This window comes from Athene noctua, chromosome 20 (assembly GCF_965140245.1).
Source record: "Athene noctua chromosome 20, bAthNoc1.hap1.1, whole genome shotgun sequence".
NCBI lineage: Eukaryota > Metazoa > Chordata > Aves > Strigiformes > Strigidae > Athene > Athene noctua.
This window is the reverse complement of record NC_134056.1, coordinates 1,628,453-1,646,629: the sequence shown is the minus strand read 5'-3', so window position 1 is coordinate 1,646,629 and position 18,177 is coordinate 1,628,453. Positions and strand designations below refer to the sequence as shown.

The following is an 18,177-nucleotide window of genomic DNA, read 5'->3' as shown; positions in this document are numbered from 1 at the left end:
TTCCTTCTAAGATTCATCTCCCTTTTCAACTTAGTGGTATGTTTTCGAGAAAAGAAAGAAGCACATGTCGAGTCTTACAGCAAGACCTTTTAAATTCTCTCATAAAAGAAGTAGTATAAACTACATTTCCTTTACTAATCTAGTGAACATTTGTTAAACTCTAACACTTACACTTTGTCCACGGTATCACATTTAGGCTTCTAACTTACCATGGGTTTTTGAGGAAAAAAAAAAAAAAAAAAAAAGAAATAAAACCTTTAGCTGTACTAAACCATTTTAGCTTTTTCCTTGAACACACAGCAAGAATTTATGCTACACTCACAAAAAGATGAAAGATGAGGTCCTTGGAGAGAAAGGCCTTTTGGCACACTACATGGTAAAGCTACAGATTTGACATACTTTTATAATGTCTGCTTTGGCGAGAACACAAAAACCCCATACAAAAGCATGCTACGTCCTCCCAGACAGGGGTGTAGGGGGGTGTCTTACTCTTGCGAGCGTTTACTTTCAAATGTTCATACTTTAGAGACTATTTTGATCAGTTACTTTAGACTAACAAATTCTCTTTTTCTACGTGAACAGTTTGACAGTTAGACTACAATTCTCCACACAGACCCCTCTAACGAGAGGATCTTTGCCTGAGGTCCAGAAAGATCCTTAAATTTGTCACATCATATTTCTGATGAGTGATCCGCAGCAGTTTCAAGATCATAAAGTCCTTTGAAAGTTAAAAGAAAAATTTCTTAAGTAGTTGGTATGCTTTCATTTTCTTTACATAGGCTTTTAAACTAAAACTGCTAGTAGATTCTTCCTATTTCTGCATCTCAAAAAACCAATACTTTAGCTGAGGTTTAAAAAGAAACATAGTTCTAACTTTACTTACAAATATGCAATATGTCAGTAATACAGAACTGAGTTTCTAGATGTGCTTAAGCTAACTTAAGCCGTTTTAATCTGTAAAAGAAACAATACAAGCTCTTTGCCATTTACTACCTCAACCTCTGTGAAGTTTCACTGTTAGGAGATGCCATGACAAATACACAAGCTCTCCATTAGAAGGGCTTCACAATCTCGTAAAGTGCATTTTCCCTTCCTTTACATCAAGTTTAAAAATGGGAAGAGGAATCCAATAAAATAGTAGTATTTCATACAAAGCATCCATTTTGCTCTCAAACCATCCACTGCATGTAACAGTTCCAATGAATGAGAGAAGATCATGCACCAAAGACAGACTTACCATCAAAACTTAAAGTAAGTTAAAACTGTAATCTGTAGCTTCAGTTTAGAACCTCCAACATTATTTGCTTAGGAATGTGCTAGTTCATGGAACACACACTGCCCTACCACCAGAGAACTTAGCATTTCCAGCTAAGATTTAAATGGATATCCTTCTAGCTTCCTGAATTTGAGAAGCACCAGCTCCACCAGTGATGAAACAAACAGCACAGACATCTGCTGCTGCAAAGATTTTGGTGACATTAAGTACGAAAAGCACTGAAAACAGTTTGGTTTTAAACCTTTTTCTTAAACTAGGGTGAACAGTAAAACATAAAGTGATATTCTAACAAAAACGATGGTACACCTTAAACCTTGTATGTAATGTTCAGAAGTGTTAGTATTTTAGTGTCAACTAAAACATACATCTACTCATTTCTCCCAAGTCATACTTAATTACATAAGTATCACAGCAGAAAGGCAAAACTAATGAAATTAAAGGTGACGTCCAGAATATATTACTGGTATCTGCTGTGCAATAAACTGTATTGTTGTTCCCCTTTATCTGTGATTTTTGAGGCTCTATTTTATTTCATTCCTGAAGCAAGGTTAACTCATATCAGTGAAACCTCTAAAATAATCACAATAAATCCAACAATTTTTTGACTGTGTTTTTTTTAAAAACAATACACCTGAATTTAGCGAGGTAGATGGCCTCCTTACATGTAAGTGATAAGGAAAGTTAAGAAATTTTCCTATTGTCAAAACTACACAGCACTAAAATATATAAAGGCAAAGACACAATGCCCATGCATAGGCTACAGAATATTACAAGTCTCATATGTGAATTGGAATTTGTCTTAGTAAGCAATTTTTTTTTAAGTCCTAACAATCTCCCTGTTCACCTGAAATGGCTGAAAGACAAAGGTATTTGTCAAAGAGTTGACTTTGTTGTGCCATCTGTACAGTATTAGCATCTTACTCCAATCCCAACCCACACCACTGCACAAAAGGCACCTGTTAAGACTATTTAACTTAAACCAGTCTCTTAGTCGGGCTTCTGTATCAGCCTTGGAACTGCAGCCTTTCCTCCGAGTCACCTGAGTACTTACCTGATACTACGAATGAAAGAATCAAAGTATCAAAGTATTAACACTGTAAAGTTTTAGTCAATATTTTCCCTATAATAATATTCCATTTTTTAAATAAAACCACGACTATTTTTTTCCTCTCCTCCTGAAAGTAAGTGTGTGGGAGTTGGTGAGAAGCACTAGACTTGCAAAGTTCCTATGCCTGACATACTTATACTTGACACACACAACACAGATTTCTCACTAGATATAACATCCATGTACTGGCACTGTAAAGATGCAGACTCCTTTCTATTCTATTTTGCTACCTTAGACTTTTGCTGAGAAGACATCAACATTTTATCAGAAGAGAGTATGGACAAGAGAACTGTGCTATTTGATGAAACTGAAAAGTAGAACATGAATGAGTGCATCATGGAAATATTAAGTGAAGAAATTCTGAATTCCAGAGAGCCCAAATAAAATTTTACAAAAGTAAAAAAAAAAAATAAAAAAAGAGCTGGAACAAGGTTAAGATAAAAGCAGTTTTGTATCTTCATTCTATTTTAAAAAGTCAAATGTTCTTTACAAAAAAAAACAAAACACAAACTTCGATTCAATTAGCTAAGGGGAATTCCCAGTTTCTACCGAAATCACAACAATCACGAGGCAAAAAAATGGTTTGGTAATTGTCTTATCTTAAGGAAATATCTTCTTACTAACAAATATTCATCTTTTTTCTGCTAGTCACAGTTGCAGATATTTTGCTTCACAGTTCTCAAAACAAAGATAGCACATTTACATAAAGTGACCCAGTAAGAAAAATCCACAAGTCCCAAATAAGATTTACGAATATAACAAAGAAAAGCACAAATACAGTTTTTAGATACAACTGAATGCTGGAATTGTACAATGCACCAAAGATTTCATGAGCCAGAAATACACAAATCACCAATGCTGAACACAGATGATCGTTATTTCTAAACGATCTAGAGGGGGAAGGACTGAGAGACCACAGCTGAGCTGATCCAGTGATCACTTCCTTTCTCAGTTCACTCATTTCATTGTGGTTTGGCAGAATTCTGCCTGGATTGGAATAAAACAATGCTTGCTTTTTCAACTTCTTTGGTTTCAATGAAATTTCCTCTTCATACCTTATTAATATAAAACATCCTCCAGATGTTCCTGAAGCTTACATTTCTAGGAATCAGATTTTAGGATTACAGGATAATTCAGGCTGGAAGGGACCTCAGGAGGTCTCTAGCCCAACCTCCTGCTCAAAGATGGGCCAGGTATGAGGTCAGATTAGGTTGCTCAGGCTGTGATCCAGCTGGGTCTTCAAAACCTCCAAGGATGGAGATTGCACAACCTCTCTGAGTGACCTGGTCCAATACTTGACTGCCCTCATGGTGAACACATCCCCAATGTTCAGTTGGAACACCTCTCGATTCAGTCTGTCGTCATCTCTTGTCCTCCTGCCACTCACCACTGTGAAATACCTGGGTATCTCATCTTGATGAGCTCCTCACAGGTACGGGAGGCTGCTGTTCGGGTTCTCCAGGCTGAACAGGCCCAGCACTCTCAACCTCCCCTCACAGCGCAAGTGCTCTATTTCACTCACCATCTTGGTGGCCCCCACTGAGCTCGTTCCAGTTTACTGATGTCTTTCTCGGAACCCAGAACAGATTTTGTCCTTCTGCAATCAACTATCTCGATAAGAAGGAGCCTTCTGTATCAAGCATTGGAACAGGTTGCCCAGGGAAGTGGTTGAGTCACCATCCCTGGAGGTATTTAAAAGACGTGCAGACATGGTGCTTAGGGACCTGGTTTAGTGGGGGACTTGGCAGTGTTAGGTTTATGGTTGGCCTCCATGACCTTAAAGGTCTTTTCCAACCTGAATGATTCGATATGATAGTCAATGAATAATGCTGCTTTCATTCATTTCAAAAGTTCTTAACCAAATAAACATTTAATGCAAGATTGTTAACAATTACCTGAGCAATAAGGCTACTTGAATGTACAGCTGTCTGTCAGAGGTTAATAGCACACATCAGGATCTCCCATTTCAGCAAGATTAAATATGTTAAAGCTTTTAATTTCAGTTGATATTTAACAGTCACATGGAAAATATCCTGTGCTACTTTCTCACTTTTACTCTTCTGATTCTATCCCCCACTCCACTGCAGCGGTGCTTAAGTTGCCGGCTGGGGTTAAACCACAACAGTTACACAAACTTTTGAATAAAACAAAATAGAGGCATGCTTTACCACCCCACAAACCAGACACTTCCCCACACTAGGGCTGCTGTATCTTTGGAGCAATTCATTCTGCTCAAGACCACGTCAGAAGATGGATATAAGAATTACAAGCACTGTAAGTGATCAATAGCACTACTACTCTAGACACAAACTTCAAAACCAGCTGTCTTAGTTAATTTGGGGATCCATTACATAGGAAGAAATACTTCTTGAAACATGTCTGATAATTTGCTCCCTATACACCTTTTACACATTTTCTTTTCTTGACAGTAACTGCTCCTTCCCATGTAACACACATTCCCCAACCGCAGAAAAAAGTTTGATACATATTCTTGGTCTTCTGGCACAGAACAGCTAGATGAGAAGTAGAAAAGACTACATGGAGGTCTCTAGGTCTGTATTTCTAGAATGAGATAGAGCATAGCTGTTAAACACAGCCGATGCTGTAGAGAACCAAACAACCACCTTCATTTAGAACAGAAGGACAGAGTATTTGGGGATACACAAATCTAAGACTTCTGAGAATAAAGGGCACCACTTAAATATAAAAGAATTGCTTGGTAAAAATCTTTTAAAAGATTATTCAGAGAAAAAACTTCAGTACACATGAGTTGTAAAAACAATTATTAAAATAATTTTTTTACTCACTAAAAACAATTTCTGAAGAATTTGCACCTATAAGTGCATACAACAAACCTAAAAACACAACTAAGTGAAACTCCCACAGAATCAGTTGGTTTATAGAACAAAATGTATACTAAATTCTCCAATTAAAAACCTGTAAAGTAGTTTCCATGCTTTTTAACCCACCTTCCCACAGCAGGGAATTAATCCCTCCAGGGGGATGCAAACAAACTTCAAAGAGAAGATTATACCCAGACACTAGTACTGTACAATGTAATGTTTATGGTCAAATTTGTTCAGATTTTCTGGCACTAGAATCCAGGTCAGATGTGCAGAAACAAAGACTAGTTATTAAAAGGGCTCCTGCAGTTACATCAAATAGTCGTGATGGCATATAGCAGTAGGACAAGCCAAAACTGTATTCCAGTTACAACTCCTATGGAGGATTTGGCAGTAAAGGAAAGAGTTGAAGCTATTTGACTTTTGCTGAACGTAACAAACAAATACAGATATAAAAGATAAGTGGCTTCGTATTGGTTCATTGTACCATATATATTGTACACAGATGATCATTTCATAAAAGATAGAAGATATTACTTCAGTATATGGTGACTAATCATAATTATTTAATTTTCACATCCCTCCTTTTCATAACATTCTAGAGACAGATCTCGGAAAACAATACCTTGAACTAAATTCTGGGATTACGGATTTCAACCTTTGCTTTTCCTGCTTATTTGATCAAGTTCCTCAGGTTTAGAACAAAGTGCAACCGAAAATTCACAAATATACTTACATGTTGGTTTCAGCAGTTATGGGACTTCTCTAGCATAAACACAGGAATACTTGTCAGAAATATTATTATAGAAAAATCCTTTATCGTTATGGCTTGATTAACAATGTTTGTTAAAATTGTTAACCGCATCATAAACTGCATTCATGTCTTATTTCAAGAAAAAAATAATTTGATCAGAGGAAGAATTCTGGGAACAGATAAAAATACTTCTGCAGACAAGAAAGAAGAAGGAAAAACAAATTCCGCTCAAGAAGTTTTAGAGTATTTTTTGTTTTAAAACTACTCATTCCTTATATCAGCAGCAAGTTATTTCTATTTCAAAAGACAAAAAAGGCAAAACAGTCAAAGAAATCAGAAAATTGCCCACAATCAGGGACAGAGGCAAGAATTTCTCATTAGTCCTAACTGTAAAAGATTCTGCAGAACTAGCAATTAAGATATCTTTAAATGCTAGAACAGCATAGTATTAAATATATTTCATTAGCTCATAATACATGATTCTTAAGAATAGTTTCAGCCAATAAATAGGTAGAATTACAGTGCAAAACAGTACCTTTCCCAGCGCAACTGATTCCTGAATAGGTTACTTCTGCATACACTTCAAAGGTAGTTTCCGGATTTTGTCTGAAAAGAAAAAAAAAAGTTATTTAGCACACTGAGAATTTTTTTTCAAGTGTGCTTTCAATTACTCAGTCAAAAAGGGTTCCAAGAATGCATACGTTACAATGACAACTTGATAAACTAGATTTCTTGTTTTATAGTCTGTGATGATTTCACATCAGATCTTTCTGCCTGACTCGTGTGTAACAAGATATGACTGCAGCTCAGATGAGTTAGTATGAACAGGGTGTCTAACAAACTTCCACAGAGAAAAAAAGAATCAAAACAATAGAAGTCAGGCACACAGAACCTTTAAGTCAATTCAATTGTTGTGACTAGTCTGCGTTTCTAGATACTAAAATATCCCAGGCATATCATTCAGAACTTTGCCAGAAAAATAAAACCATGCCTTTTCTATCAGTTTTCAGAATGCTACTCAGACAGAGAAACAACAGTTATTTCAGTTCTTGGCCACAACACTAACTTTGATTACATGTGTACCTTGCAAAAGCAAGTTTTTTCTGCTTCACCTTTACTTTCAAATAGGAAAGTAAATCACCTATGTTCTAAATAGAGGGATTCTTTTCAGGAGAAAAAGTAATCCTGAATACTTCTTTCTCTTCACCAAACTGAAAACAGAGTCACATTGTCCAACATGGGACAAACAACCCAGATTCAATTTTCATTACTGCAACCCTTGAGTTCAACTTCATGACACCTATATACTCAGGAAAAACAAAACGAAGTAAGAAACTGCAGTCGAAAGGATGCAAAGTCATTTTATGCAGACATTATTGGAAAACTTAATAGGCTGTATTTAGAATGAAGACAGTTCCCCTCTTTAATACCTGTCAAAATATTTCTACCTATTTGTCAAAAAATAAAAGCCATGCTGAAGAATATTACAGATGCACAAGGTTTCACCTCATGAGACTCCAGAACCTTAAATCTAGAAAGCTGCCAGATGCATGTGAAATAAGGAAATAGGTGTGATAGCCAAAAATTATACCAAATTCAGCTGCAAAATGTAAATGAAGCTTGAGGATACTTACTCTGCTCCAGAGTTATAAATATACCAGTTAAAAGTTAATGATATATGACTTAAGAAAAAAAACCCAAAACATTTAGTGTACATTTCCAGTTCTCACTAATATAACTCCATAAGTGAAGCTCTGGAATTAAATTTCATAAGAAGCATGTAAAGGCAGCAGGTGATTATATAAGAAAGCATATTTTAGTTAAATTCCTGACTCTAACAATTTTAGCTACTCCAAAATTTTTTATGAGATTAAAGAGAATCACACATTAGACTGTAATTGTTTAGCTACTGAAATAAGGATTTGGTAAGTCTGAACATGTGACATTTATTCTTAGATTTTTCTGGTTTAAACCAAGAATCAAAACTGCATAATTACTGCTCTAAATTTATGACTGCTTGTATAGTGATAATATTGTCTTCTGTGTGTTAATGTAAACTATCTAACATTAGAAAATTGCTGAAGTATAATTAACTTGCAAATCTCGTTGGCTCCCTTACACTTAAGGGTGAAAATAATGGTAAAAAACATATAGACATATATATATATCTCCTAGAATTCCTACCTGAATAGTAATTTCAGAAATGAAACTCATCTCACCCAGCATCTCAAACCAAACATATAAACATGTCAAGGAGTTCAGCCTACTCTTCAGAGAATTTCTTTTATTTTTAATCCTACTTTAACACCAAAAGGGATTAAACAAAACATTTCTAACCATGCCACGGGCCCACTTAGTGTAACTCAAGTGGCTCTAAGCCAAACCCCACACCTATTTAAATCGACAGAAAAGCTACCGTTGGTTTCAGTAGCATAGGATCACACTCTACAGTTTTACAGAGCACCTCGCAGGAGCAACAATGTGGTTCACAATTCAATTAATGTTAATTTAATTTGCTACCAGTTCCCAACTGATTTGCCTTAACTAGCCATTTTTCAGAAAACTACATTCATAAGTTATGAGAAATCTAAAGTCGACAAATCAACTATTATTTTGCTGTATAAAACAAACTTGCATAATTCTCTCTGTGCTACTTAGAGTCACTGCATTGTCTGCTTCAAATATTGAGATTCTCAGCTCCATTCCTACAAGGAGGATGAGGGTGAAATGATACCCACATAACACCAGAAAAGTATTTTTCCTTTCATATATATTGCTGTGCAGCCTCATCTTACCCTCCTTGTTTATGTCTTTATTTTTAGCACCCTGTTTCCTTAATTAAAAGTTTATAAATTTTATAATATTTTTACAGCTAATGGATAAAATAACAAACACCTTTTTAGTATTATGTTAGAGTCTGTGTTCAAATTCTTCAGTGAAAACACTGTATAACACAGCTGGCAAGAGCACTTACCATATACCAAAACTTCCAGACAAAAAGACATCACATTTTGTATTTTAATATTCCATGACAAACGTCCACTTATTTCTACGAACAGTGAAATTAAAGTAGCTTTGCCAAGTCAGAAACTTAGTATTAAAGGCTGCATTCAACAAGCTAACACCTCGGTATGAGAATGAAGTCATTGTTGAATTCTGAATATTTTATAACTTTTCAGTGGAACTAAGGAAACAAGGCACTATGAGACTTCATACAGTTTGCAAATATAGCATAAACATGCATCATAATATGTATATTTTGCAGCCCATTTTATGACTATTAAACTACCCTGCAGACATCTAATGCCACCTGTGCACTGTAGTGAAACCTCAACCCGCTGAAACCATCGACAGCATTATAACCTTAAACACAAAGTTTTCTTTCCTCCCAACAATCACTTAAAGACTCACGGTCAGTTATCAAGTGAACATACAGATGCAATTAAAAAAATACATAGAACACGTGTACAAAAATACACAGTACGCCATTTATTTGATAACTGGATAATTTCAGAAGGAAACGCAATTTACTTTTTGTAAACAGAAATTTAGGAAGGAACTCTATGAGAAAAGAATGCTTTTGTGATAAGTGTTAGTTGTAGGAGTTACTTCAAACCTCTCTGATGTAGAAATAGCTTTAGTATCAAAGCAATCCATAAGAAATTAAAAATATTGTATTACTTCAACGTAAAATTGAAGTAATATAATATTTTAAATAAGATATTTATGCACTTTTTACAATCAAAATTATTAGTTTTCACTAAACTGCAAGAGATTTCTGCAGAATAAAATTAAATAAAGTCCTTCTCTGAAGGTGTATGTAAGGAAGTACATATCTTACAGTATCTAAAGCCTATATTAATTCTGTCAGGATCATTTTTTTCTACACATAGGAAAACATAATAGCACTTCCTACAGAAAGTATCATTCTGCTTAAAAACTGAGGCATAAGAGGAGCCTGACACTGCTTGATAATTACTTGTCTTACAACAAGACTTAGTTGCTCAACTCTTGCAGAAAAAGTTATTAGCATCAATCTGTAATTACTAATTCAATTCAGAAACTGCATCTCAAACCCTGATTAATTTCCATACATTTAAGTTTTTCTGCCTGGTATTCCCTATTACATTTCAGTGTACAGCGAACCTTATGTTCAGTATCTGAAAGCATTTCCAAATTAGTATTAGAGATCTCTTCTGTCATCACTGAACTCCAACCACCTCTGGAAAGGAACATGCAAAGTTTTTGTACAGTGCAACGCAATTCTGTTGAACAGATTGATATTGACACCTTTTTTTTTTTTTTTTGAAAAATCATTTCTCTCTTGTAATGTCTTGAGTACTGAAGGCTACCAAGAAGTGATAGCAGCCAGGTTAACTAGATTCCTATTTTACATTACCTCGCTGGCACAGAGTGCCTTGCACGTACCGTATGACATGCTCCGACACGAAGCTTAACCCAACAGTGTAACCCAATATTCAATTTACCTTTTTTTTCGCCTGCAGCTATACACAAGCCAAAAGCTTACGGGATTGCTGGCAACTTCTTGATTTCTTTCACTTCATTCTGATGCAGCTACTGATAATTTTCTCTAAGCAATCTTTCACTCAAATGACTCATTACTATACATCCATCAAAAATATAACTGACACATATGTCCAGGTTTCACGCAGAGCATATCACAGTGTGTGCAAGTGATCATCTGCCAAGGAGTTTAATATTCCTCATAATTATCAATCTATAGCAAGGAGGAAGAGATCTGACTACTGGATTTTGCTAGGGCTCCAACACATATTTGCAGCGCCACTGAAGGAGACATGCCTCACTGTACCCAATTATAAAATAGGTTTCTCATTCACGCTCCCACCTGCCCCCATAAGGGACCTACTTATCAACTTGAAAATCTTTGCTGGATTAAACATCCAGCTCAGAAGAGCAGACCAGAAAAGCCTCTTGCTCAGATAGGCTCTCTCATTCTTTATATATTTCAAGATTGCTTTGAAATTTTGTGCTTATTCTACCTGGGCACAGTGTTCTGTCCGAAGTGGAAAAAAAAGAATTAATAAATTGTTGCTCAAGGCACAGTTGCTTAATCACATAATGAACAAAATGTTTTCTCATGAAGTCCGAGAGGAATGAAAAGTAATGTTTATCTGGAGTTATCACCTACGTTTTCCTGGTGACAGAGAAAGACATGGGCTTTGTCTGTAATCTTGAAAGACACATTCACACTGAAAGATTTTGCACAGAAAAAGTCCTGAAGTCCACTGGCTGCAATAAATACTTTTAACTGCTACATCTTCTCACTGATACCAGTGAGGTTTCCAGTTGAATCGTCTCATCCAAGTGTTCACATTCACATTCAGCAAAGTGTATGCAAAGCCATTAAAGGTCAAATTAGCAATCAAAAACCCAGATAGGGTACACACGGTTTGTAGGTTCAGTGGTTTGTAGGTTCAGTACGTACACAAAAGAAACTACACTTTAAGTGAGTATCGGCCTTTTAATAGATGTAAGATAAGGTCATCATAAGAAGTCATTTCAGATCATAATCCTGATGTGACCCGAGCAAGGGTGACCACTGCAAGATGTGAAGGTGCAAGCTACAGATATAGCCTGCTCTGCTGTCAAAATAGTAACAATTTTAGATTCTACCTGTATTGGAATGTAAGATGAGTTTAACTAGTTTCTCAGACTTTGATTTTTTTGTAGCAACAGTTGAGAACCCATATGCCAAAAGAGTGCAAAAATTACCCCACAGTATCTCCCAAAGAAGGAAGGTTGCTTCCTGGAACCAAGCAATCACCTCAGTGCTATCATTACAAGCACTCATTATCTGCTTACATTTTCCTAAAACACCTGGCTGGATAGACAGACATTTATCTCTATCCAGCCTGTGGGCTTGGGAACATGAAGATGTGTCATCACACTAAGTTCACTACAAACTGTGTCGCCTCCAGTCTCATATTCAGGTTAAACAGAAGAGGTGAAAAGTTAAAGCCCTATGTAATCTTGAAGAACACTCTGTTCCAGAAGGAAAAGCAATTGCTCAACAGCACCTACTGAAACTGCTGAATAAAATACAATCTAACTGGATCTCTCCACTCTATCACACCTCTCATGCACGAAGATGTCAGCACTCCCTGCTTGGTGATAGCTTTATTACACCTCTGTCTCAGAGGAACTGAATTTGCCTGGAATGGCACATGAATGAACTGAGATCTTTAATGTGACAATACCAAACATACCAACAGGGCTCACCAATAAAACAATCCCCGGTTGTATGAAAATTCAAAAAATACCGAGTGCATGGGGCTGCAGGCCCAACACATTAATCACTTGCACCACTCTTCCTTCCCCCAAATCCCCTTGCTAATGCACTTTCAAGAGAGCGTAGCTAGACTATAGCACACTCTAATCGAGGCAAGGAGGCTCCGAACTCTCCCGACCCCACCACACCCCCAAAACATGCGTCGCCAACGCTGGCAAGGGAGGCTCTGCCATTCCAGCAGCCCCAATCCTCCTGAAGGCCTGCACCCTTGCAACGCGAACTGCCCTCACAGCCCGGCCCTGCGCTGCCACACGGAGAACTGAAGACGGGGAGAAAAAGAGTTAGACAACAGACCAGGGCTGCGTTTGAGGGCGGGAAACCACACTCTCCTCCCCTCCTCAGGGCAGGGGGGCCGGGGGAGCTCCCCGCCCCGGGGTCCTGCCGCTGAGTTGGGCTGTGACGGCCCGGGGCCCTCAGCCCTGCGCCTCCTCCCTCCCCGGCCCGAGAGCTGGCCTGGGCGGGGGGTGGGAACCGCTCTGCCCCCTTCTTCCTCCCCCTCTTCCTCGCCCTACCCCGAGGCCTGTCGGCTCGGCCGGGGTCTCGCCCGCGCGGCCTCACACGGAGCTGGCAGGAGGGCGGGGAAGTGCCCCTCTGGCTCTCCAGAGCCCTCCCGCTTTCTGAGGGCCTGCGAGCGGGGCTGGGAGCTACACCGGGGGGGGGGAACGGGGCGGGGGGGGCACTCACTTGATCCTGGATCCCATGGTCTCTGGGGGGCCGCATAGGCCCGGGCCAGAGAGAAAGAGAGAGACAGAGCAAGGGGGGAGGGGGCCGGGGCTCGGTGGGCTGCGCTCTCTCCGCCGCTCGCCCCTCACTCCATCCCGGCCCGCGCCGCCGTCGCCTCAGCCGAGTCACGGCGCGGCGCGGGGGCTGCCGGGAGCTGTAGTGCGGCGGGGCCGGGGGCGGGGCCAGCGGGCGGACGGTCCCGCCGCGCGCCCGGCCCCGCCTTGGCCCCGCCCCCGCCCGCTCCCGCCCGCGCGGGTGCCGGCGCCTCAGGGCGCCTCAGGCGGGAGCCCCGCGGCGGGGCGGGCAGCGCCCCGGGAGCGCTCAGCGCTTCAGAACCGCCCGAGAGAGGCACCGGGAAGGGGCCGGGCGGGACGCTCCCCTCCAGCAGCGGCGCCCTGCGTCCCCTCAGGGGGGGGCCGAGCCGTCAGGCACCCCCGAACAGGGCCAGAACGCGCCACAGGCGTGATCCAGGGCCCTTAGCAATCCGCTGGGGACCGCTACCCAGAGCAGATGAGGACCAGGACTGTCCGTCCTGGAAAGCCCTGTAAAGAGGTGAGCCATCCCCGCGGGGACAGGACCGGCGTGGCAAGAAGCCGGTGTCCCAGGCAGAAGTGAGTGTCCGGTGCCTCAGGACTGCAGAAGTCAAAGAAAACAAAAAAAACAAAAACAAAAAAAAAAAAGGCAGAAGGGCGGTGAGCTGGTACTCTGAGCTATGATAGAGCATTTTGCACTGTTGGTCACAGAAACCACAGCGGCTGAAAAGGCAATAAAGGATGGCTAGAAAGAATTACAAGCCCAAGTAAGGTCGTAAAGGGGACTGGAGACTTCTCAGAAAGAAGTGGAGGAGAGATGGAGTGCAGTCTGCTGAAAACAAAGCTTATGTTGACTCAAAAATTGCAGATTTTGAAATGTGCCTTATTGGAGTTGGCAAACAGGATCAAACAGGTACCTAACAATTTTACTAAACATGTTCTACAGGAAGTTTTCAGGAAGGTTTGGACAATTTCTAGCATAACTTAGCAATTTCTAACTTTAGAGTTTGAGATGATCTGCAGTGAGGAATAAAAAAAATAGGAGATTTGGCTTAAAAAGACCCCTAAACTGCTGCTTAAAACTGAAGAATCTAGTCAGCTAGAAAGATGGGAGAGAGAACATCCCATGTGAGGTACTTCTATATCCCTTTTGCCCCCCAGAGAGGCTGGGTAGGAGAAATCATACCATCCTCATTCAAGTCATAAATACAAAATATGGTAAGCATTTATGCAAAAAGTCCTGGAATATTTATTCACAGTTATAGTAAATCAAAGAAATGTTTGGGTAGATGAGAAGGAGTGTTTCTAGTACTAATTTGAGTACTTGAGATGAGGTGCTTCCAGCGCAGCTTCCACCCACACCCTCTGCCACAGGAGCTGTATGCGAGCTCAGGCCTCAGCATTCAGTCGTGGCTTGAGCTGCGGTGTGGATATACCTGTACCCAGTCCTGATCCTGAATTATTGCTTGGATTTCCTGGATTGACCTTGAGCCTGTTACCTTGGTTTTCTCTGACAGCCACTGGACTGTCCTGAGGATCCGTTGTTAGCACTCTGCTGGCCCAGCTCACGTCTGTGGGCTGTGCCTGGTCGTTGCCCAGCTGCGTTGTGGTCACCCTCAGCTCCTGACTGGCCTTCTTTAGGGTGCGGGTGGCCTTTGCTGCTCCCTGACATGTGTTACATAAAGGTGATCTATATCAGTGTTCCCTGTCCTGTACAGAAATCCCTGTGTCAATATGAAGTGGCTTTTAAGCAAAATTACTGTGTTCAGACCAGCGATATTCTTCCCCTTTAAATAAATCAGTACACTAAAGGTTATATGTATAACTATGAAATGAAGATAAATTTGTAGAAATATAGTTAAAATTGGTTACAAAACTAAAAAAAACACAAAAAACAACACAATCGGTAATGAGGAAAAAAATAAGGAAGCTGGTAAATACAATGCTGGTGCAGTGTAAAATAACAATATGAAATAAAACCCCACAACATTTTAAGAGTGGCTAACAGTTTCTTAGATTTCATCACTCTCTTTGGAAATTGGATTGATATTAAACTCAAGAGGTAGAGCTAGAGACTCACAGGTTTAGTTTTGCTCTGCTTTGTTTAGTGTGCTTTTTAAGGATTTGGTAAACTTATTAATATGAACAAATCTAGTAAATATTTAATGGGGACAGTGTAGTATGCAAGAACAGTAGACTGGTTTACATTTGATAACTGTTGGACTGGACATACTAAGGAATAAAACGCTAGGTGATTCAAATGAGCAATTTAAATCCTCTCACAGAGTAAATGAGTGATTAGGGAGTATGCATTCACCCCAGTGTGGAGAAAACAAGGTATAAAAATTGGATTTCAAGAACTAGACTGAGAGGACTGGATAGCTGAGTTGGTGGAAGAACTGATAGTGGCTGATAACTAACAAATACCAGGAAAAATGGCTTGCAAAATCGATGTTTGGTAGTTACCTTTAAATATGTCTCAGTGAAACATCTGTTTTGTAGGTGATTCGTAATGAGGGTATTTTCCTACCCTTAGGGGACAAGTTATGAGAGCAATGTTGGTACCTGCTCATCAACGGTTTCTCAATCTGGATAATGTGCAGGTTAATGCTAAAACTTTTGAGCAAGAAATACTGCTGTTATGTAAGTTATGTGACAAGCATGAGACAATCAATCTGAAAAACAATATGTTAGTGTATTGCAGGAAGAGGATGACCTACCTCAAGATCGTGGTTAATAGGGATGAGTTTAATTAATAAAAATAAATGTGAATATATATTCTGTCTTTGCTACAGAAGACACACGAATGGGTCTGGCAACATGAACACTGCAAATTCAGCCTGTGGAAACTCTAGTTTAAAAGACTGCCTAACAAAACAAGTGTGAGCTTGTAAATCTAGTAGTGCTAAGACAGAGGAAACCAGAAAGGTGAGGAGAGGATGAGGGGCCAGAATTTCTTTTAGTTAAAGGATAAAACAGGCACTCGATATGGAATTAGTGTGCTGCACTCTCACGTTATTTTGTACATATGAAGAAGGCAAAGTCGTGTATATTCCAGAATCCTGTGCATGGATACAGAACACAGCTTGTAACCCCCACACGGCAATAATAAAACAGGATAATTCATTCCAAATTTCAACTAACAAGAGACTGAATATTTAAATATTTGTTCAGATTGTGAAAACTCTATTTTCTGTGTGAAAGTGCTAAAAGACAATGGGAAAACAAAAATGTTAAACAAGATATAGATGTTCCTGTTCAAGTGCAGGAAATTTTTCTCCCTATCTGCCTAATATTAATTTGTGTTCCAAGATGTAGAACTCCCCTCTCCCCCCCGCTTTACCTGGTGTATTTATGTAAACAAGCTGCTCATTAGGTAACCCAAATTACATTTCTGCAATTCTGTTGATGGTACTAATGTCTGCAGCTGGCTCAATGGTTTGGGTGTAATTGTGTAACAGTTACAGGGCAGCAGAGGCAGTGAAGCCCCTAAGGAAACAGAAGGGTTTAACCACACAAGGGTTACAGCAATGCCTGCTGGCCGGTCCATAGAGCAGTGGTTTTGAATGTCTCAGAATAGATGAGCTGATTAACAGTGAATCACCCTCCCTGAAGAGATGAAGCATTAATAGCAAACAAAAGGGAAGCAGAAGGGAAACTTCAGGCAGAAGAAAATAATCCAGGAATTAAAAGATTGGTGAAAGCCTTAGGATGCTTCCAGATTGACCAGAAAGTCTTAGTTCAATACCATAGAAATAGAGGTCTTACACTGTGCACTCTAGGATGAATTTGGGGGAATGTGGCTGAACCTATATATTAATATGTAATGCACCCACAGCAATAAATGTACATGAAAATATAGTTAATGCTTTCTTATCAGTCAGTGACAACCCTTCTAAAGCAGGCTGTAATCTGAATTTACTTGGGAAATTCTGTTACATCTAAACCAATGGGAATGGCAAGAAGAAAAAAATGCTGACTTTATAGATCAGTGGTTAAGCTTCATCTAAAAGGTTATGCCTTGAGAGAGAATATTCTGCTACCTAAATACTATTGATTATAATGTTCATGTACGTTTTTCCAAATTTCTCGCTGGGTGAAGAATAGGAAAATATCTACCAATGTTTATAAACTCATAGAAATCTTATTAAAGATACTTTTTAGATGTGAAGCACAAGTTATTTTATCAACCTCAAACTTGTAATACTTGTCGCTATCAATCAATATCCTCATAAGCTATGGATCAGGTCCTTGGCCCGTCTTATGTGCAAACTGTCTCCAGAAGTGTTCACATATGTTGCTTTAAAAAAAAGCCTGTTCGTAATGCTCCCAAACTGTGATTCATCGGGCATTGTTAGGGGAGCTGGTTAGCCTTCAGAGACATTAGTTTATGCCCTGGAAGAACAGAGATGTTTAAATCAGCGTATGTACCTACTCGTATGGATGGAAATGGCTTACATCTACTTGTTTTTCTTGTTTTCTGTCACATCTTAAGAAACACTAATCTATGATTGCACAGACTACAACTGATCTTTGGAAAGTACAGAAGAAAATATAAAAACTGATTAAAAAAGAAAAAGGGGGGGGGGGGGGGAGGAGGACACCCAACATAAGAACATAACCCATGAGTTAAGTCAAAAACATTCTGTCTCCAAAACTGAACACTGGCAGATGTTTAAGGAAGAGTGTGAGAGTATGGAGGCATGTAAAATCCTCTCCCAGCCTCCAATAAATTAATGTATATTCTCAGCCACAGGTGCTGCTTCTACATAATAGCTTTTGGGGATTTTTCTTCCATTAATTTGTTCAGTTGCTTTTAAATCCATGTATAATTTAAAATCCACTACCTTCTAAAACGTGGAGTTTCCATAGCTTAATCACATGCCAGGTGAAGAAAAACCTCCTTTTGTTTGTGTTGAACCTGCCACAAGAATTTCATTTGACTCCTCACCAAATATTGTATTGGAAGAGTCAGGGAAGGGCTGTTTCCTATTTATCTTTTTCATGTCTTCCATGATTTCATAAACCTTATGACTTTACAGTCAAAATAAGAAATGCAGATGTATCTCAAGTTTTCTCATAAAATAAAAAAAGGGTCTTTCTTTCCGTT

General features: G+C 39.3%; 1 protein-coding gene across 8 annotated transcripts in view; it reads right to left on the bottom strand.

The window, feature by feature from the left end:
* DENND1A (DENN domain containing 1A) overlaps positions 1 to 13,144 on the bottom strand; it is a 214,570-nt gene extending 201,426 nt beyond the window's left edge. For all 8 annotated transcript variants that reach the window (XM_074923588.1, XM_074923590.1, XM_074923593.1 and 5 more), the window contains exons 1-2: positions 12,997 to 13,144; positions 6,517 to 6,587 (exon numbers count right to left, since the gene is read on the bottom strand). In XM_074923588.1, the coding sequence (XP_074779689.1) occupies positions 6,517 to 6,587; positions 12,997 to 13,013 (88 nt within the window). In that variant the 5' untranslated portion in view covers positions 13,014 to 13,144. The remainder of the gene's footprint in view (positions 1 to 6,516; positions 6,588 to 12,996) is intronic.
* Between the last annotated feature and the right edge of the window lie 5,033 nt (positions 13,145 to 18,177).